General features: G+C 44.6%; 2 protein-coding genes and 1 long non-coding RNA gene across 3 annotated transcripts in view; 1 reads left to right on the forward strand and 2 right to left on the reverse strand.

The window, feature by feature from the left end:
* The window catches only part of LOC144610529 (interleukin-12 receptor subunit beta-2-like), a 30,955-nt gene extending 30,202 nt beyond the window's left edge, over window positions 1-753 (reverse strand). The window contains exon 1 of the mRNA XM_078429310.1: window positions 672-753. The gene's annotated coding sequence lies outside the window, so the exon portion shown is untranslated. The remainder of the gene's footprint in view (window positions 1-671) is intronic.
* LOC144610532 (uncharacterized) overlaps window positions 1-7,418 on the forward strand; it is a 43,658-nt gene extending 36,240 nt beyond the window's left edge. The window contains exon 3 of the long non-coding RNA XR_013549434.1: window positions 7,330-7,418. This is a non-coding gene — a long non-coding RNA (uncharacterized LOC144610532). The remainder of the gene's footprint in view (window positions 1-7,329) is intronic.
* A 4,875-nt stretch (window positions 7,419-12,293) lies between these two features.
* rln3a (relaxin 3a) lies at window positions 12,294-16,016 on the reverse strand. The gene is made up of 2 exons (XM_078429311.1): window positions 15,842-16,016; window positions 12,294-12,568 (listed from the first exon to the last, which is right to left on the reverse strand). Exons 1-2 carry the CDS (start codon window positions 16,014-16,016, stop codon window positions 12,294-12,296), a joined length of 450 nt encoding a protein of 149 aa, XP_078285437.1.
* Window positions 16,017-21,702: the final 5,686 nt, after the last annotated feature.

Raw genomic sequence — 21,702 nt, forward strand, 5'->3', positions numbered from 1 at the left:
TCTCTGCCACAGAAGGTAGTTGAGGCCAGTTCATTGGCTATATTTAAGAGGGAGTTAGATGTGGCCCTTTTTGCTAAAGGGATCAGCCATGATCATATTGAATGGCGGTGCAGGCTCGAAGGGCCGAATGGCCTACTCCTGCACCTATTTTCTATGTTTCTATGTTTCTATCTCTCCCTTAAAAATATCAATTGACTTGGCCTCCACACCCTTCTGTGGCAATTAATTCCACAGATTCGCCACCCTCTGACTAAAGAAATTCCTCCTCATCTCCTTCCTAAAAGAACATCCTTTAATTCTGAGGCTGTGACCTCTAGTCCTAGACTCTCCCACTAGTGGAAACATCCTCTCCACATCCACTCTATCCAAGCCTGTCACAATTCTGTACGTTTCAATGAGGGTCTCCTCTCATTCTGCTAAACTCCAGCGAGTACAGAAGATCCTCTGTCCGTTCTGGAGTGCCTGTCTGCTGCCTCTTTCCCTCCCCAGTGGCTCTGCCTTTTCTCCGTAGCATGAGCTTTCTTTGCCTCCTGTCCACCCCTTGTGCCTTAACGCCAAGGCCGTCACCTCTGTCAGTTCATCATTTCCCTGCATGTCATTGTTTTCTGCCCCCTCCCCGGCGCCTCTGTATCGTGAAAGGAGTGGGTAGAGCCAATGCTCCAAGTAAGTACCTGATTAGGCGAGAGCTTCGAGGATCGCTGCTTGCCGACCCTGCCCTGCTCAGGAACTCTACAGCACAGGAATTCCGTTATCCCCCACGGAGGCTCAGCATAGAAGCACGTCCAAGTGTTCAGTTAAATCAGCAAAGTATCAGAGAGCCTCAAAACAAAGCTCTTCGTTGTACACTTGACAATAATAAACTCCAACCTCAACCTGAACATTAAAGCTCTATCGCACTTCACTTCCACAGGCTTGCAACTCCTCTGTGTAGTTTGATTTAAAACAATGCACTGTGAAATTCTAGCCACCCCCCCCCCCCTGACTGCCTAAACAAATCAGTGAGAGAGGGGGAGAGAGAAAGGGCGGAACTGATTGAATGAAAGAGGAAAAAACAAGCCTGAGAAAAAGTGAAAAGCAGACACAAATTGAGACAATCAGAGGGGGTGAGAAGGAAAGCCGGGGAGAAAAGGAGACAGAGAGAAAACAGGCGAGAAACAAAGGAAGAGAGAACAAGAAAGAGTGGTAAGAAAAAGAAGTTGAAAGATAGTGAGTGAGAGAAAAAAAACTGAAAGAAAATTAAAGAGAGAAACAAAACCAGACGTAAAGCCAAGGGAGGAGATAGAGTAAGAGAGGGAGATGCAAAATAAGCAAGTGAGTGAGGCAGAAATAGCAGGGCAGAACAGAGAGGGGGAATTGTAAAGTGAAGGAGACAGCCCAGAATAGCAGGAAAAGGAGTGAACGAGAGGAGGGTAGACATAGAAACATAGAAACATAGAAAATAGGTGCAGGAGTAGGCCATTCGGCCCTTCGAGCCTGCACCGCCATTCAATATGATCACGGCTGATCATCCAACTCAGTATCCCGTACCTGCCTTCTCTCCATATCCCCTGATCCCTTTAGCCACAAGGGCCACATCTAACTCCCTCTTAAATATAGCCAATGAACTGGCCTCAACTACCTTCTGTGGCAGATAATTCCACAGATTCACCACTCTCTGTGTGAAAAAACCCGTTCTCATCTTGGTCCTAAAAGACTTCCCCCTTATCCTTAAACTGTGACCCCTTGTTCTGGACTTCCCCAACATCGGGAACAATCTTCCTGCATCTAGCCTGTCCAACCCCTTAAGAATTTTGTAAGTTTCTATAAGATCCAGGAGCAGAATTAGGCCATTCGGCCCATCAAGCCTACTCCGCCATTCAATCATCTATCTTTCCCCCTTAACCCCAATCTCCTACCTTCCTCCCAAAACACCCATACTAATCAAGGATCGATTGATCTCTGCCTTAAAAATAAGTTCTCTCGCATTTACCCTCTCACATTTAACTTGTCCATATCTACTTGTAGCCCCCTTGGCTGCTTTTCATAATTTACTTTCCTATCTTTGACTGTCGTTGAGTATCTTGAACAACCATACCTATAGGTACTTTCAGCAAAGTCACTTTGTAAACATTGAGTTGAAGCTGCAGCACCCATCCACGTAGAACACAATTTTAAAAACTGTTTGTACTTACTCTCTGTTTCCTGTAAGCTAGACCATGTTCTGTCTTTGTTGGTGTGTTAGCTCCAACAACAAGAGTTTTTTATTTTTTACAATAGTCTTTGATGTGGCCTCTTATCAGATGTAATAGTGCATCCCCCAATTCACCATCATACGCAATATACCACTTCTTCAAAAGAATTCCAATAAATTGGTCAAACTTGACTTTGCCTTCACAAAATCATGTTTGACTTTGCATAATTGCCGTAAGTATTTCTCAATTTCCTGCTATGACGTCTTGAATAAAAGTTCATGTCATTTCCCCTGTTAAGTTTACTGGCCTGCAGTTTTCTGCTTTCTATCGCCCTCTCTTTCTGCAGAAAGGACTAACGTTCGCTGTTTTTTTAATATATTCTCCTCACCCGACTTGAAACCTCCCTTAACATCACCGGAAAAGCCCTATCCTGGTTCAAATCTTACCTCTCTGACAGACACCAGTTCATCTCCAAAATAAGCAAGTGAGTGAGGCAGAAATAGCAGGGCAGAACAGAGAGGGGGAATTGTAAAGTGAAGGAGACAGCCCAGAATAGCAGGAAAAGGAGTGAACGAGAGGAGGGTAGACATAGAAACATAGAAACATAGAAAATAGGTGCAGGAGTAGGCCATTCGGCCCTTCGAGCCTGCACCGCCATTCAATATGATCACGGCTGATCATCCAGCTCAGTAACCTGTACCTGCCTTCTCTCCATACCCACTGATCCCTTTAGCCACAAGGGCCACATCTAACTCCCTCTTAAATATAGCCAATGAACTGGCCTCAACTACCTTCTGTGGCTGAGAATTCCACAGACTCACCACTCTCTGTGTGAAGAAATGTTTTCTCATCTCGGTCCTAAAAGACTTCCCCCTTATCCTTAAGCTGTGACCCCTGGTTCTGGACTCCCCCAACATCGGGAACAATCTTCCCGCATCTAGCCTCTCCAACCCCTTAAGAATTTTATATGTTTCAATAAGATCCCCCCTCAGTCTTCTAAATTCCAGCGAGTACAAGCCTAGTCTATCCAGTCTTTCTTCATATGAAAGTCCCGCCATCCCATAGACATTGAATGAAGGAGGGAAGCAGCAAGACTCAAATATTGTGCTGCAATCAAATAATATATTTCACAGCAATAAGACTATGCGAAGGATGATCAGTCCACGACGAACTAAAGAAGTTAAGGATGGTATCGATGTGTAAGAAGGAACTGCAGAGGCTGGTTTAAACCGAAGATAGATGCAAAATGGTGGAGTAACTCAGCGGGACAGGCAGCATCTCCAGAGAGAAGGAATGGGTGACGTTTCGGGTCGAGACCCTTCTTCATACTCTGAGAGAAGGGTCTCGATCCGAAACGTCATCCCACTCCTTCTCTCCAGAGAAGCTGCCTGTCCCACTGAGTTACTCAAGGATGGTATCATCATGGGACGAAAACCATACAATATGCAAAGGTGGGAACATTGCAGAAATTTCAATAAAGGAAGAAAGTGGACGATGAAAGTAAATATAGATCTTAAGAAGATAATACGTTATTGCCTTCCAGTGGGCTGTGGTGGATGTTTATGTTAATTTTTATGGAGTTGGGTGTCTTGTTGCTTTTTCGGTTTGACTGTATGGCAAATCAAATTCCTTGTATGTTTTTACATATTTGGCTAACAAATTAATTAATTGTTTGCATCTTTTGCGCAATTGTTCAGAAATTCAATATCTCTAGGTCACACCTCTTTAGGTATATGCAAATCTGCAGTTTCATATCTTCTAATATCACTCAATTCCCTTCACAGCCCTCATACACACTCCTAGACTCAATTAATGACATCACATCATTCAGAAAGGGAAAGATAGGTGACATATTTATTCACAAAATGCTGGAGTAACTCAGCAGGTCAGGCAGCATCTCGGGAGAGAAGGAATGGGTGACGTTTCGGGTCGAGACCCTTCTTCAGACTGATGTCAGGGGGCAGGACAAAGGAAGGATATAGGTGGAGACAGGAAGATAGAGGGAGATCTGGGAAGGAGGAGGGGAAGAGAGGGACAGAGGAACTATCTAAAATTGGTGACATATATTCTTTATTAATGAGAGAAAACATGACTAGTCTTAACTCCCTAAAAGAGCAGTGGGAGGGGGATCTGGGTATGAAAATTTCAGACTCCATCTGGTCAAAGATGATTGGGGGTATATACACATTTTCGATATGCATGAAGCATACTGTTATGCAGTTTAAGATTTTCCACCCACTGCACTGGACCAAAGCTAAGCTCGCCGAATTCACATCCAATTTCACACCCAATTTAGACTCCATGTGTGACGCTGCAGGCAGAACCAAGCCACTTTAATTCATATGTTTTGGGATTGTCCTAAGTTATCTAATTTTTGGCAATTAATATTCGATATGCTCTCCCAAACTACTGATGAATCCTTAGAACGATCAGCTCCCCTTGCTTTATTCGGTGTGGTAACACAAAATCTTGCATTAAATAATAATAAACGAAATCTTTTGTTTTTTGCCACGCTGGTGGCCAGACGACAAATCTTGATCAGATGGAAAGATTGTAACCCTCCAACATTTGCACAGTGGATTAGGGATATGTTGTATTTTATTAAATTGGAGAAGATTAGGTATACTGTTAGGGAATCAGCTGACAGGTTTACATTGATATGGCAACCTTTTCTTAGTTGTATTGATGCTTTAGGCTCTGATAATTTTATGGTTGAGTAGAGTCTTTGATAGGTGTGTACGTAATTAAGAGTGGAATTGAAGTATTAGAATGGTCCCTGAAATGTCTTTCTGCTTCCCTCTTCTCTGTTTTTATGCATGTTAGTGCCCTAGATAATATGGTGTACTGCTTTAAATCTCTAACAATTTATCTTTTTTTAAAAAATTATTTTTATTTTTTATTTTTTATTTTATTTTTTGGTTACATTTAAAAAAAAAATTATTATTAATTTATTTTAAAAATTATTTTTAATTACTTCAATGCTATGTTTATGTTTACTTATTTACTTATTTTCCTTGCACATCTTAAGTTGTATACCCTCTGAATGGTATTGTAGGTGGGTGGTGGTGGATATCTATCAGTACTAATGTGTTCATGAATTGAATTGTCAAAGCTGTATTAATAAAAAATCAGAAATAAACTTTGTTAAAAAAACAAACAAACCACACAATATGCAAAAGTTGGGAACATTTTAGAAATTTCAATAAAGGAAGAAAGTGGACGATGAAAGTAAATATAGATCTTAAGAAGATAATACCTTATTGCCTTGGGCTATGGTGGATGTTTATGTTAATTTTGATGGAGTTGGGTGTCTTGTTGCTTTTTCGGTATGTCTGTATGGCAAATCAAATTCCTTGTATGTTTTTACATATTTGGCTAATAAATTAACTACTATACAATACCAGACAATACAATAAAAGCTTCTACAAGAAGGAAATTAAGAAATAAAGTAAATATCAGTCCGTGATAAGATGAGATTGGAGATAAGGAAATTGCAGAAGGCTTTCAACAAATACTCTATATCTGCCTTCAGAATGAAAGACACAGCCAGTATCCCAATAATATTAGAAAATCTGGACTACAAGGGAAGGAAGAGCATAAAACAATCAAATTAGAAGGAAAAAAAACACTAGGCAGACTAATGGGCAAAAGGCAGACAGATCCCCTGGATTTTGATGGAATCCATCCTAGGGTCTAAAAGAAAATAGTCACAGAGACAGTGAATGGAGACACAAGGAACCGCAGATGCTGGAATCTTGAGCAAAATATAAAGTGCTGGAGGAACTCCAGGGGGTCAGGCAGCATCTGTGGAGGGAATGGACAGGCAGCGTTTTGGGTCTGGTCCAGATAGTGGATGTGTACGAAAGAACTGCAGATGCTGGTTTAAATCGAAGGTAGACGAGAGATAAAGACAGTACCTAGGGCAAATGAGTGGAAGATATGCAAAATGCAGTGATTATCAAGGAATATAGACACAAAATGATGGAGTAATTCAGCGGGACAGGCAGCATCTCTGGAGAGAAGGAATGGGTGACATTTCGGGTCGAGACACTTCTTCAGACTCAATAGTGGATGCATAAGAAAATAACTGCAAATGCTGGTACAAATCGATTTATTCACAAAATGCTGGAGTAACTCAGCAGGTCAGGCAGCATCTCGGGAGAGAAGGAATGGGTGACGTTTCGGGTCGAGATCCTTCTTCGTCTGAAGAAGGGTCTCGACCCGAAACGTCACCCATTCCTTCTCTCCCGAGATGCTGCCTGACCTGCTGAGTTACTCCAGCATTTTGTCAATAGTGGATGCATTGGTTGTGACTTTGTGAAATCCCCTAGATTCTGGAAAGGTCCGTAAAACCACAATTGCAAATGATTGGACTCACAAAGGAGGAAGGAGGAAAGAAGGAAACTATAGCCTCACATTTGTCAAAATGAAAATGCTGGGCCATGATTAAGGAAGTAGTCACAGCTCATTTAGAAAACCATAACACATTTAAACTGAATCTTTAGACACAAAATGCTGCTGTAACTCAGCGGGACAAGCAGCATCTCTGGATAGATGCTTCAGGTTGAGAAGAAGGGTCTCGAACTGAAACTTCACCCATTCCTTCTATCCAGAGATGCTGCCTGTCCCGCTGAGTTACTCCAGCATTTTGTGTCTATCTTCGGTGTGAACCAGCACCTGCAGTTCCTTCCTAAACTGAGTCTTTAGTTTAGTTTAACAAGCACACCGAGTCCACGCCAACCAGCAATGTCCCATTCACACTAATTCTATGTTATCCCAATTCCTCATTTGCTCCCAACACACACAGGACAATTTACAGAGGCCAATTAACCTATAAACACACACGTTTTTTGGGATGTGGGAGGAGACCGGAGCAGGCCCGGACGAAACCCAAGCAGTCACAGGGAGAAGGTGAGGATCGAACCCAGGTCTCTGGCACTGTGAGACAGCAGCACCAGCACCTGCACCACAATTGGATAAAATAGAATTCATATAGATCCAATTATTAGAGATGTTTGATAATTTATTGAGCAAAGAGAGAAATAGAGACATCGTTTCAGGTCCTGAATTCCAGTAATTCAGGAATTACTGAATTTAATTCAGTAAATTAATCAGAATTTACCCATCTGAAATATGAAGTTTGTCTCTCTCTTCATAGACCATGCCTGCCCTAGGGCATCTACAAGAAACGCCTAGACCCAGAGAGTCGTGGAATTGTGGAAGATGCTTTCACAAGGAGTGTTGGAGGTAAGTAGCCCAGATGTTTTAAAGATAAGCTGAATGGGCCAGTAAATGAGGAATAGAAACTTACAGCATATTAAGAATGGGATAAGGTTTGAATGAGTCTAGAAGAATGAGGGGGGACCTCATTGAAACGCACCGAATAGTGAAAGGCTTGGATAGGGTGGATGCGGGGAGGATGTTTCCACTAGTGGGAGAGTCTAGGACTAGAGGTCAGAGCCTCAGAATTAAAGGACGATCTTTTACGAAGGAGATGAGGAGGAATTTCTTTAGTCAGAGGGTGACGAATATGTGGAATTCTTTGCCAAAGACGGCTGTGGAGGCCAAGTCAATGGATATATTTAAGGCAGAGATGGATAGATTCTTGATTAGTACGGGTGTCAGAGGTTATGGGGAGAAGGCAGGAGAACGGGGTTAGGAGGGAGAGATAGATCAGCCATGATTGAATGGTGGAGTAGACTTGATGGACCTAATGGCCTAATTCTACTCCTATCACTTTTGATCTTATAATGTACGACAACATGCTGGCATGGTTTGGTTTGGCCAAATGGCATGTAGTGTCTTCAGGTGTCGCACCTTCTACGTAATGTGTTGAGAGAGAGAGTTAACTTGGAAGCAGGACACAAAAAGCCAGAGTAAAGCCCATGTCCCACTTAGGTGATTTTTTAGGCGACTAGGCAGTCGCCAAACGGTCGTGAGTCGTCTCTAAAGAGTCGTAGCGTCTTTCTGGTCGCCACTGGATTTTCAGAGTGTTGAACATTTTTCGGCGTCAGTGGGTTTGACGCCAATGAGCGTAATTTGACGTCTCCTAACGTAGGTGCTGTCGTAGGTTGTCGCCGGTGCTGACTTCGGGGAATTCCATTGGCGACTACCTACGTCAACTGGCGACAGGTACCGGCGTCAAAACCGGAGGCGAAAATGACGTGAGTTGTTTTCAGTTGTCGCTGACAGGGTCGTAGCTTGTCGTAGCTTGTCGGAGCTTGTCACGGCTGGACGTAGGTTGACTTCGATTGTCGTAGGTTGTCGCCTGTGTGGTTTTAGGTTGTCGTAGGCGCGGTCGTAGATGGACATCCTACTCGCGACGATTAGGTCGCCGGTTGTCGGTAGCTTGCCGTAGCTTGACGTCAACTAGGTGGTAGGTTGTTGTAGCTTGTCGTAGACATTGTCGTGGGGGGGTCCAGTTGCCGGTTTTTCGGCGACCTGCTACGACTATGACAGTCGTGCGCAGTCGCCTGAAAAATCGTGGGACAGGCCCTTAACTCAGTGGGTCAGACAGCATCGCTGGAGAAAAGGAATAGGTGATGTTTCAGGTCGAGACGTTTCGACCCTTTTCCCTTTCTCCAGAGATGCTGTCTGACCCGCTGAGTTACTCAAGCTTTTTGTGTCTGTCTTCAGTGTAAACCAGCATCTGCAGTTCCTTCCTGCACACTAACCCTTGTGAACCTTATGGCATGGATTTCATTTCCTTCCTCAAAATTTGATTGCCAAGTGTCAGCAAACAAGTCTGCGGCCAAAACTTCCAGGAAGAAAGTAACGTGACTTACAGTGCATTCAGAAAGTATTCAGACCCCTTCACTTTTTCCACATTTTGCTACGTTACAGCCTTATTTTAAAATGGATTAAACTCTTTTTTTTAATCATCAATCTACACACAATACCCCACTCGTTGCAATGACAATAAATGAATATTATTATTATTATTATTATTATTATTATTATTATTATTATTATTATTATTATTATTATTATTATTATTATTATTATTATTATTATTATTATTATTATTATTATTATTATTATTATTATTATTATTATTATTATTATTATTATTATTATTATTTAGAAGTTTTTGCAAAGTAATAGGGGTCTGAATACTTTCTGAATGGGACTGTATGTGTGCTGGCTCCATTGATATGTTTCATGAGAGCCTTACCTTGCCGTTTATCAGATAGACAGGCAGCCAGTGGCTGTAGAACCCTAGATTAAGGAGACCAGTTCTGATGAAGGATCCCAGGCCCAGAATATTCACTGGTTTTCCTTCCATGGATCGTGCCTGATCTGCTGATGAGTCCCCGAATTTTCTATTTTTGTCCCTTTGCACTTCCAATTTCTGAATCCTCTCCTCAGTTAGAAAACAGTCGCTGCCTTGATTCCTACTTATTATTACCATAGTGCATGACCACACTCGTTGCCACTCTGTATACCATCTGCTACTTTTTTGCCCAGAGTAGGTGAATCGAGGATCAGAGGACATAGGTTTAAGGTGATGGGGAAAAGATTTAATAGGAATCTGAGGGGTAACGTTTTCACACAAAGGGTGGTGGGTGTTTGGAACAAGCTGCCAGAGGATGTAGTTGAGGCAGGGACTATCCCAACATTTAAGAAACAGTTAGATAAGTACATGGATAGGATAGGTTTGGAGGGATATGCGCCAAACGCGGGCAGGTGGGACTAGTGTAGCTGGGACACGTTGGCCGGTGTGGGCAAGTTGGGCTGAAGGGCCTGTTTCCACACTGTATCACTCTATGACTATATGACACTCTCCCAACCTATCCAAGTCCTTCTTCAGACTCCTTTCTTCCTTTACGCTACCTGCCCCTCCACCTATCTTCGTATCTTTCGCAAACTTGGCCACAAAGCCATCAGTTCCATCATCCAAATCATTAATAAACGACGTGAAAAGTAGCAGGCCCACACCGGCCCCTGCGGAACACAGCCAGTCACTGCTGTCAATCAGAGAACAATCCCTTTATTCCCACTCTTTGCCTTATGCCATTCAGCTAATCTTCTGGTAGTATCTTCCCTCTGATACTCCGGGCTCACATCTTCTTTAGTGGCTTCACATGCGGCACCTTAACAAAGACCTTCTAAACATCCCAGTTACTGCTATTAATCACTGTACAAGCTTGCATTATGTGAATATGGCAGAAGAAGCTGAACCCTTTTATTTATGCCATCCCATGAGACATCAGCAGTGTAAAACCAGACACTTGCTCAAAGTTGTGCAGCTAGTGAGTTTCATATTCTGTTATGTTATGGGTCAGAGTCAGCTCTGGGCTTTTGTGTGATACGGGGACATTTGAATGTTTGTGCATGATCAATAACTTCCAGCATTCCTTTGTTTTAAAGCCTTAAAGTTTTAAATTCTCCATATAGTGTGTATGATTGTGTTTTAATTTGGCTCGTCGCTTTAACAATTGAGGGTGAGTCATTTCTGAACTGATTTAAATTGAAAGCTCTGAGTTTTAAAGCATCACGTGAGGTTTGAGGTTTGGCAGCTTTGAAACAGAGAGAGAGAGAGAGAGAGAGAGAGAGAGAGAGAGAGAGAGAGAGAGAGAGAGAGAGAGAGAGAGAGAGAGAGACTGTGTGACAGTGTGAGTCAGTGTGTGAGACTGTGAGAAAGTGTCAGTGTGTGTGAGACTGTGTGATAGTGTGAGTCAGTGTGTGTGGGACTGTGTGACAGTGTGAGTCAGTGTGTGTGTGACTGTGTGACAGTGTGAGTCAGTGTGTGTGGGACTGTGTGACAGTGTGAGTCAGTGTGTGTGGGACTGTGTGACAGTGTCAGTGTGTGTGAGACTGTGTCACAGTGTCAGTGTGTGTGAATGTGTGTCAGTATGTGTGGGACTGTGTAACAGTGTTAGTGTGTGTGGCACTGTGACAGTGTGAGTCAGTGTGTGTCAGTGTGAGTCAGTGTGTGTCAGTGTGTGTGTGACAGTGTGAGTCAGTGTGTGTCAGTGTGTGTGTGTCAGTGTGAGTCAGTGTGTGTGTGTCTGTGTGTGTGTGTGTCAGTGTGTGTGTGACAGTGTGTGTCAGTGTGTGTGACAGTGAGTCAGTGTGTGTGGGACTGTGTGACAGTGTTAGTGTGTGTGGGACTGTGTGACAGTGTGAGTCAGTGTGTGTGTGACAGTGTGAGTCAGTGTGTGTGTGTGTGTGTGACAGTGTGTGTCAGTGTGTGTCAGTGTGTGTGTGACAGTGTGTCAGTGTGTGTGTGAGTCAGTGTGTGTCAGTATGTGTGCATGTGACAGTGTGTGTCAGTGTGAGTGTGTGTCAGTTAAGTGTGTCAGTGTGTATTAGTATGTGTGCATGTGACATTGTGTGTCAGTGTGAGTGTGTGTCAGTATGTGTGCATGTGACAGTGTGTGTCAGTGTGAGTGTGTGTCAGTGTGTGTGTGACAGTGTGTGTCAGTGTGTGTCAATGTGTGTGTGAGTCAGTGTGTGTGACAGTGTGAGTCAGTATGTGTGTGTGTGAGTCAGTCAGTATGTGTGTGTGTGACAGTGTGAGTCAGTGTGTGTGTGACAGTGTGAGTCAGTCAGTGTGTGTTTGACAGTGTGAGTCAGTGTGTGTCAGTGTGTGTGTGACAGTGTGTGTGTGAGTGTGTGTCAGTGTGTGTGTGACAGTGTGAGTCAGTGTGAGTCAGTGTGTGTCAGTGTGTGTGTGTGTGTGACAGTGTGAGTCAGTGTCAATGTTATTGACTGAGACTGCACTTAGCAATTTTCTTATTTATACTTTGACATTAACATTGAGACTAACTTCAAGTCAATGGTGACAAAAGTCATTTTTTAATAAAATAAGCTGTACAGCAGATATATATTGTACTCCTGCAGTGAAACATAACAGATACACAATGAGTGTTTGGCTGCAGAGTCCAGGAACACAAAGATTAATCTAACACCACTCACTCTCACGACACCGGTCCCTTGGACATGAAGGTTTGATTTTTCCGTAAGTTGCCACACATTTCATACCATGTGTGTGTGTGTGATCCGGAGTTCATAAGCAGGATCCTTGCATTCAAGATGTCAGCGCGGACCCCACCAGTTTCTGAGTCTCGCGTATCAGGGAGCAGGAGGAGGAGGAGTGGAGGGTTGGGGGCGCAGGTATTAGCAGAGCGAGCTGATCTCACCCTTGGTGCACCCCCACTTGCAGCAGGCGTTAGACAGAGCTACCACCACATCCCTCCCCTTCCTATCCGCGCTCTTCAGAGCCTCCAGAACTTCATTGGAGATGCTTCTCCGGCTCCTGGTCTCGTACCCGAATCCCAGCAGGAACCTCCAGCTGGCCGGCTCGTAGATGTCCGCATCGCCAGCGAGATCCCAGCCGCCGGGGTTGCCCACGTCCAGGGACTGCGGCATGTGGGAAAAGGGGTCAGCGATATCTGCAGGAGAGAGCACAGACCTTAATCCCACACGTCATTAACTCCAAATTACTGAAAGCAATAAGTCGAGCAAAACGCAAAGTGCTGGAGTAACTCAGCAGGTCAGGCAGCATCTGTGGAGAGAAGGAATGGGTGACGTTTGTGGAAGGGTCTCGATCCGAAACGTCACCCATTCCTTCTCTCCACAGATGCTGCCTGACCCGCTGAGTTAGTTCAGCATTCTGTGGGAGGGTTTCGACCCGAAATGTAACCCAATCCTTCTCTCCAGAGATGCTGCCTGACCCGCTGAGTTACTCCAGCATTTTGTGACACCTTCGATTTGCACCAGCATCTGCAGTTTTTTTTCCTACAGCATTTGTGGAGGTAATGGATTGGTGACGTTTGATGATGGTGATGATACTTTATTGTCGCCAGCTCAGGGGGGCAGTGCTGCCGGAGGTCACCAGAGCACCGCTCCAGCACCTCTGTAAAAAAAAATCCAAAATAAACAGCGGGGAATTTTAACAACCGCCACTCCGGCACCAGTGGCAGCTCTGGCACCTAAACAATTAGCACGGCAACACTGGGTACAGTGAAAATCTTTGTTTTTGCATACAAAGTACACAAAAGAGTCACCACAAAGCTGCGGACAAAGTAATAAAAAGTATTGTGTGGGAAGGAACTGCAGAGGCTAGGTATACACCATAGATGGACACAAAAAGCTGGAGTAACTCAGAGGGAGGGGCAGCATCTCTGGAGAGAAGGAATGGGTGACGTTTCAGGTCGAGACACTTCTTCAGACTGAGAGTCAGGGGCGAGGGAGACACAGAGATACGGAAGGGTAAGGTGTGAAAACGACAGATCAAAGGGGACGATGGTCAAGGAAAATGTAGAATGGTTCATTGTAAGCTGAGGGGAAGGTGACAACGAGGCATGCAGTCAGAAACATTTAATCAGGAGGACAGTATTCTTGTCTGTGAAACCATTCTTCTATCCCAAACTGGTGCAGTCGGATACAGTCGGATGCACTACCAGAGGTACTGACTCTCGGCAGTATACGGTACCACAGCCATGGTGTGGGCTTGTAGAATGCAACAGGTAATGCCGCTGCCTTGCAGCTCCTGTGATCCTGGACTAGACTCGATGGGCCGAATAGAATCGAATTGAATTGAATTGAATTGAATCGAATCGAATCGAATCGAATCGAATTGAATGGAATTGAATTGAATTGAATTGAATTGAATGGAATAAGTTTTTTGGCCAAGTATGTACACATCCAAAGAATGTGCCTTGGTGCTCCGCTCGCAAGTAACAACACGAACATACAGTAAACAATTTAGAATAAATTATAAAACATTAAAACATTAAGAATAAAACATTATAGTTTAAACATGTGAATAAAATAAACCAGAGCAAGAGGAGGCTACAGTCTAGCCTCCTTTTATTTTATTTGAAAAGCTGAAAGGTATTCACCAAATGATTCCCACAGCTGCTGTGTTGGCCGAAAATGTCACTGCTTTAGGACATGCACAGTCTCTATGCGTGACAATGATAAGGGTGAGATCAGATGTCATTTCACACCTTTCCCCACACAGTTTTTACGTTCAGCAAATTAAACATGATAGAAAACTGAACATCCTGATGTGGTTATGAGACCAGCGTTGTTACAGTAACTGTACTTCTCTGAATCCTGTCCCAGAAAGTAGTATAGCCCTCAACTTGTTACTTCAACCTGCTATTTCTCTAAAGACGGCACAGGAAATCTACAAAGATCAATATCATCTGCTTCTGCTAATAATATGCCAAAGCCCGACAATACACATTGTGGTCTGAAGAAGGGCCTCGACCTGAAACGTCACCCATTCTTTTTCTCTAGAGATGCTGCCTGACCCACTAAGTCACTCCAGTTTTTTGTGTCTTGGCTTCAGTTTAAATCAGCATCTGCAGATCCTCCCTGTACATAACACATAGTGAGTCCATCATGTTCTAGGGGAATATAGACAAATTTAATCACGATGATTATCAGTCACGGGGGTAGAAGTCTCAAATACTGGAGGGCAAAGCTTTAAGGCAAGAAAAGGAAGCTTTATAACAATGATCTAAGCTACATTTTCCTTGATCTCCATTCCCTTTGTTCTGTTTTCACACCTTAAACTTCCTTATCTATGTATCTCCCTCTCACATGACATTAACACTTTGCACACGCTGGGGACAATTTTACATTTTACATTTATACAAAGCCAATTCAATTACAACCAGTCTGAAGAAGGGTCTCGACCCGAAACGTCACCCATTCCTTCTCTCCAGAGATGCTACCTGCCCCGCTGAGTTACTCCAGCATTTTGTGTCCAACTTCGGTTTAAACCAACATCTGCAGTTCCTTCCTACAAACTTTATAAAGGATTTACAAAGCAGGTTTTTCTTCTGCAAAGAGTGGTAGGTGCCTGGAATCTGCTGCCCAGGGAAGTGGTGGAAGGAGATACATTAGCAATGTTAAGTAGGGATTTAGACAGACACATGAACAGGCAGGGATATAGACCATGGGTAGGCAGATGGGATTAGTTTCAATTGGCATCTTGGTCGGTGCAGACATTGTGGGCCGAAGGGCCAGTCACGTGCTGTCCCGCTGAGTTGCTCCAGCTTTTTGTGTCTATCTTCGATGTAAACCAGCATCTGCAGTTCCTTCCTACACTACTGTTCCATGTTCCAATGCGGGAAATCCACCCTGCCTCGGCTGGTGGAAGGGGGAGCTGTTAGAAAACATAGAAAAAAATAGGTGCAGGAGTAGGCCATTCTGCCCTTCGAGCCAGCACCGCCATTCAATATGATCACAGCTGATCATTCAGAATCAGTACTCCGTTCCTGCCTTCTCCCCATACCCCCTGACTCCGCTGTCCTTAAGAGCTCTATCTACCTCTCTCTTGAATGCATTCAGAGAATTGGCCTCCACTGCCTTCAGAGGCAGAGAATTCCACAGATTCACAACTCTCTGACTGAAAAAGTTTTTCCTCATCTCCGTTCTAAATGGCCTACCCCTTATTCTTAAACTGTGGCCCCTTGTTCTGGACTCCCCCAATATTGGGAACATGTTTCCTGCCTCTAACGTGTCCAACCCCTTAATAATCTTATACGTTTCGTGAGGAAAGATGCCACCTGACCCCTCAAATCCCGCATCAAAGGCAAATCAAAGGCAATCTGTCTCTTCCGTGTCATACCTGGCTCCCTTTGCATAGTACCTAATCCCTGGGTGACATTTTAACCCCCAGGAATTACAGACAGATTGCTCATTCGTACCTGGCAGGTTTATCTCAGTCCGCTTCCACCTGGAGCCTCCACATGTGAAAATGACCGCCCGAATAAACTCTCTCCCACAGAGTTTGACACCGAGACTTGGATTCTGAGCTTCAACGTCCAACTGGGACCCTGGGATGAGCAGCCAGACAGCCAGGGTGAACCAGAGCTTCTGCATGTCCTGTCGTCTGAGGAGAGAGAAAAAGGAGAGAACAAGAGAGTGAGTGAGTCAGGAGCGGGAGCACGTCTTACTGGCTGTGGGGCGAGACTCTGTCTGTGCTCTCCTTGCTCGGAGCTGGCTCTATTTAAACCCTTGTTCATATCTGATAAAGAGACATAATTATAGAGCGGTCACAACACACGACAGGACACTGACGCTTTAATGATTAGTGTCAGGAGCAATGTAAAGGTCTTGTGGAATGAGGAGGAGACCGACACACGATGTACCTCAGACCAAGCACACGTCTCCTTCGTAACTCATCAAACAAGAAATTAAAAAATCATTTCAACCAAACACGCACAAAACAGAATGTTTTAAAACAATTATGTTGCAATAATTTGTCAAACCTCACCTCATATACATCAGCACAAGTTTTAGTCTGGAGTTGCTTTATCATATCATATCATATATATACAGCCGGAAACAGGCCTTTTCGGCCCACCAAGTCCGTGCCGCCCAGCGATCCCCGTACATTAACACTATCCTACACCCACTAGGGACAATTTTTTATTTTTTTTATTTTTTATTTTTTATTTTAAAAACATTTGCCCAGCCAATTAACCTACATACCTGTACGTCTTTGGAGTTTGTTTTGAGTCTTGTCAGAGTCTTACTTTGAGTCTTGAGTCTTACTTTACTCAAAGTAAGTTCTAAACAGAATCTTGTTTATTCAAGTGCCCAGCAGCGTAACTGGTGGGGCTGCTGCCTCATGGAGTCAGAGACCCTGGTTGGATCCATCCTGACCTCCGGTGCTGTTTGTGTGGAGTTTGTACGTTCTCCCCGTGACCTGCGTGGGTTTTCTCTGAGATCTTCTGTTTCCTCCCACACTCCAAAGACGTACAGGTTTGTAGGTTAATTGACTTGGTAAATGTAAAAAATGTCCCTAGTGTGTGTAGGATAGTGTTAGTGTGCGGGGGTCGCTGGTCGGCATGGACCCGGTGGGCCAAAGGGCCTGTTTCTGCGGTGTACATCTAAACTAAACTAATCTAAATGGAACCCACACACTGACATTTTTGTGGAATCATTGTCATACAGTGCAGAAACAGGCATTTTCACCCACAAAATCCACACTGACATAAACCACCCATTTACACCTGGTCTCCCTCTTTCTGCTCAAATCCCCCCATTTTCCACTGCTCACACACACAGTTGGAGCAATTTGCAGTGGGCAGTCAACCTACCAACCTGCGTGTCTTGGATTTTTAGATTTTCGATTTAGAGATACAGTGCAGAAACAGGCCCTTCGGCCCACCGGGTCCGTGCCGCCCAGCGATCCCCGCACACTAACACTATCCTACACCCACTGGGGACAATTTTTACAATTACCAAGCCAATTAACCTACATACCTGTACGTCTTTGGAGTTTGGGAGGAAACCGAAGATCTCAGAGAAAACCCACGCAGGTCACAAGGAGAACGTACAAACTCCGTACAGACGGCACCCGTAGTCAGGATCGAACCTGAGTCTCCGGCATTGCATTCGCTGTAAGGCAGCAACTCTACCGCTGCGCCACCGTGCCTTGGGATGTAGGACATGTGGAGGAAACCCATGTGGTCACTGGAAGAAAGTGGGGTTACAGGGGAAAGTACCGCGCTGTGGGAATGGGTGGGAAGGGATGAGTGAAGCAAGTAGTTGCGGAGGGAGCGGGAAGGGGTGGGGATGGGAAGATGTGGCTGGTGTCGGGATCACGTTGGAAGTGACAGAAATATCGGAGGATTGTGTATTGGATGTGGAGGCTGGTGGGGTGAAAGGTGAGGACCAGGGAAACCATCCTTGTTCTGCCTGGGGCGAGGGGAACGAGAACAGAACTACAAGACACAGAGGAGGCAAATGTGAGGGATCCATCTTTGATAGCAGGGGGGAACTACATTTACAATAGAACGAGGACCTCAGATATCCTAGAATGGAGAGCCTCAATTTGGGAGCAGGGGCGGCAGGATGGAGAAATTGAGAGCGGGCAATAGCGTCTTTGCAAGAGACAGGGTGGGAGAAACTGTAGTCCAGATAACGGTGGGAGTTGGTGGGTTTGTAGTCATTGTCAATCGACTATCCCTGTCATGGAGTCAGAGAGATCAAGAAAGGGGAGAGAGGTGTCAGAGATAGTCCGTGTAACTCAAATTTCACTGCACCTTAATTGGTACATGTGTCAATAAATTGATCTTGAAATCTTGAATTTGAAGGCAGGATAGGTTAGTGGTAAAGTTAATGAAATCAATGAGTTCTGCAAGATTACAGGAGGTAGCCCTGATGCAGTCGTCAATGTCGTGGGGGAAGAGTTGGTGCTACTGTAGATTTGGTACAAGGACTGTTCAACATACACTCTGAACTTCATGCCCCAAACCACTGCTCCCTCACTCTTTTAGGGTATTTTTAAAAGCCTGGTTGGCCTGATATCTGCTTTTCTGCCTCGGTGTCAAACATCAATAATCAAAGTCAATAACCAAAGTCTGTAGTTTCTTTTTTGCTCTGGTTTATTTTCACCCACATGTTTACACCGTAATGTTGTATCCTTATTGTTTTGATGTGTTTATGCTTTATTCTTAATTGTTAACTGTATGTTTGTGTTGTCATTTGTGAGCGGAGCACCCAGGCACATTCCTTGTATGTGCACATACTTGTCCAATAAACTTATTCATTCATTGATCCATTCATCTTTCTACGACTGAAGATAGGTACAAAAAGCTGGAGTAACTCAGCGGGACAGGCAGCATCTCTGGAGAGAAGGAATGGGTGACATTTCGGGTCGGGACCCTTCTTCAGACTTCAGACCCAGTCTGAAGAGGATCTCGACCTGAATCGCACCCATTCCTTCTGTCCAGAGATGCTGCCTGTCCCGCTGAGTTACTCAGGCATTTTGTGTCTATCTTCGGTTTATACCAGCATCTGCCGTTCCTTACCACTGACCCTTTATGAGAGGGGAAAGGAGGGAGTGAGAGTATGATTTTACCAGGTTGTGTGCAAAACTAAGAATTTCACTGTACCTCGCTCGGTACATGTGACAATAAAGTATCATTGAATAGTGAGAGAGAGAAAGAGCGAGAAAGAGCAAGTGTAAGTGAAGGAATATAACTTTAGGCAATGTAAATTTGCATTTGAATCTGCGTATGGATTTTTGAACTGACTCATGTAATTAATGAATTGCACATAACACATCTATTATGACCAAGGCGGACTCAGCAATTGATCTAACACCGAGCACTGATTGAAGAGCAATTTATGATGAAAGCCTTTTCCTGTTAGTGAATTCCAGTCGATGTGTATATGTCAAACTGATAACCATGGACTCCGACAGAGATATCATCATCTGCCAACTCTAATATGCGCAACTGAAGGCACTTAATGCACAAGCATATTATCTAGTACAACAAAAGACAGACACAAAAAGCTGGGGTAACTCAGTGGGATAGGCAACATCGCTGGAGAGGTATTTTAAACCAGCATCTGCAGTTCCTTCCTACACAGGAATTTAGAAGGACGAGAGGGCATCTTATAGAAACATATAAAATTCTTAAAGGATTGGACGGGCTAGATGCAGGAAAAATGACCCCATGTTTGGGGGAGTCCAGAACCAGGGGCCACAGTTTAACAATAAGGGGTAGGCCATTTAGGACTGAGATGAGGAAAAACTTTTTCACACAGAGAGTTGTGAATCTGTGGAATTCTCTGCCACAGAAGGCAGTGGAGGGTAATTCACTGGATGTTTTCAATAGAGAGTTAGATTTAGCTCTTTGGGCTAACGGAATCAAGGGATATGGGGCAAAAGCAGGAACGGGTACTGATTTTAGAACGGGTGTCAGAGGTTATGGGGAGAAGGCAGGAGAATGGGATTAGGAGGGAGAGATAGGTCAGCCATGATTGAATGGCGGAGTAGACTTGATGGGCCGAATGGCCTAATTGTACTCCTAGTCCTTATGACCTTATGAACTCATGGTTGTAAGATTAGCAGCTGAAATCCCTTCGGAATATGGACGTTGGGAATTTTGTAGAACTCTTTTTTAAAGGCGAGCAGACGGCAGAATGGCAGATAGTCTGTTGGAGCCTGTAGTCAGGGTTGGGTCCGAATTGGGAGGTCTGGAAACGGAGCTGGAAACCCCGAGGCAGAACAGATAGACTGTTGGAGCCTGGAGTCCGGGTTTTTAAAGGAAGTCTCAGACAGTCCCTGGGGAAAGTGTGAGAAGCCTAGTCATTTCTGGAAGGCCTGTAGTCGTGTGCACCCGGCAGTGAAGCCAGAGTTTGCTCAGTGACGAGGAACTCGAATGGCTCCCTGCCCACAAAATGCTGTGTGTGGATCCACAATGGAGATTGGGGAACACGCATGGGGTAAGGGTGACACCGCAGAGTGAAAGAGCTGGAAGCTGGAAGAGTGGTCACGGTGGTGCAGCGGTAGAGTTGCTGCCTTACAGCGAATGCAGCGCCGGAGACCCAGGTTCGATCCCGACTACAGGTGCTGTCTGTACGGAGTTTGTACGTTCTCCCTGTGACCTGTGTGGGTCTTCTCCAAGATCTTCGGTTTCTTCCCACACTCCATAGACCTACAGGTATGTAGATTAATTGGCTTGGTAAATGTAAAAATTGTCCCTAGTGGGTGTAGGACAGTGTAAATGTGTGGGGATCGCTGGTCGGCACAGACCCAGTGGGCCGAAGGGCCTGTTTCCCCGTTGTATCTCTAAACCAAACTAAGCATTGTTTGGGTGAATGGAGATTGATGGAATATTCGCGAGGAACAGCACTTCATATTATGCTAGGATTGCTTACAACACACGGTATGAAGAAGGGTCTCGACCCAAAATGTCACCCATCCTTTTTCTCCAGAGATGCTGCCTGACCCGCAGAGTTACTCCAGCACTTTGTGCTACACACAGTATAAACATTGCATTCTCCAATTTTAGTAACATCTGACAACTCCCCCCCTCCATTTCTCCCCTCCCTCCCCTGTACCCCACCTGAACTCACACCAAATTCTCCCTTCCCCTTCCACCTACATTTCCTCCTCTGGCTTCACAATTCGCAACTCTTTTGCTCACTCCTTTTTTTGATCTCTGGTCCATGTCCAACCGTCTGCCTATCAAACCCCCATCACCTGTTGTTCACCTATTACCTGGAACGATTTGTCTTGTCCCTTCTCTCTTCTAGCTTTCTCCCACCCCCCCTCCCCCATCAATGTGAGGAAGGTTCCCAACTCGAAACATCACCCATTGACGTTCTCCAGAGTTGCTGCCTGTCCCTGAGGCGAGGAAAAACTTTTTCACCCAGAGAGTTGTGAATTTGTGGAATTCTCTGCCACAAAGGGCAGTGGAGGCCAATTGACTGGAAGAATTTAAAAGAGAGTTAGATAGAGTAGTAGGAGCTAGCGGAATCAAGGGATATGGGGAGAAGGCAGGCACGGGTTACTGATCGTGGATGATCAGCCATGATCATCATGAATGGCGGTGCTGGCTCGAAGGGCCAAATGGCCTCCTCCTGCATCTATTTTCTATGTTTCCATGAGCCGCTGAATTACTCCGGCACTTTGTGCCTTTCGATTGAAAAGTCACTGCTTTTGGAGCCTTTTGTGGCTTTGTAACTTTGAGTATTCTCATGCTGATGAGCTGGACCTTCCTGTAGTAAAGAGGCAGGAAAATGCAGCCACTTTTAATTAAAGATT

The sequence above is a fragment of the Rhinoraja longicauda genome, chromosome 37 (assembly GCF_053455715.1).
Source record: "Rhinoraja longicauda isolate Sanriku21f chromosome 37, sRhiLon1.1, whole genome shotgun sequence".
NCBI classification, from domain to species: Eukaryota; Metazoa; Chordata; class Chondrichthyes; order Rajiformes; family Arhynchobatidae; genus Rhinoraja; species Rhinoraja longicauda.

Coding starts and splice junctions, on each gene's coding strand:
- rln3a (XM_078429311.1), bottom strand. CDS start 16,016: ATGCAGAAGCTCTGGTTCACCCTGGCTGTCTGGCTGCTCATCCCAGGG. Junction 12,569..15,841: donor GACTGAGATAAACCTGCCAG/GTACGAATGAGC, acceptor TCTCTCCTGCAG/ATATCGCTGACCCCTTTTCC.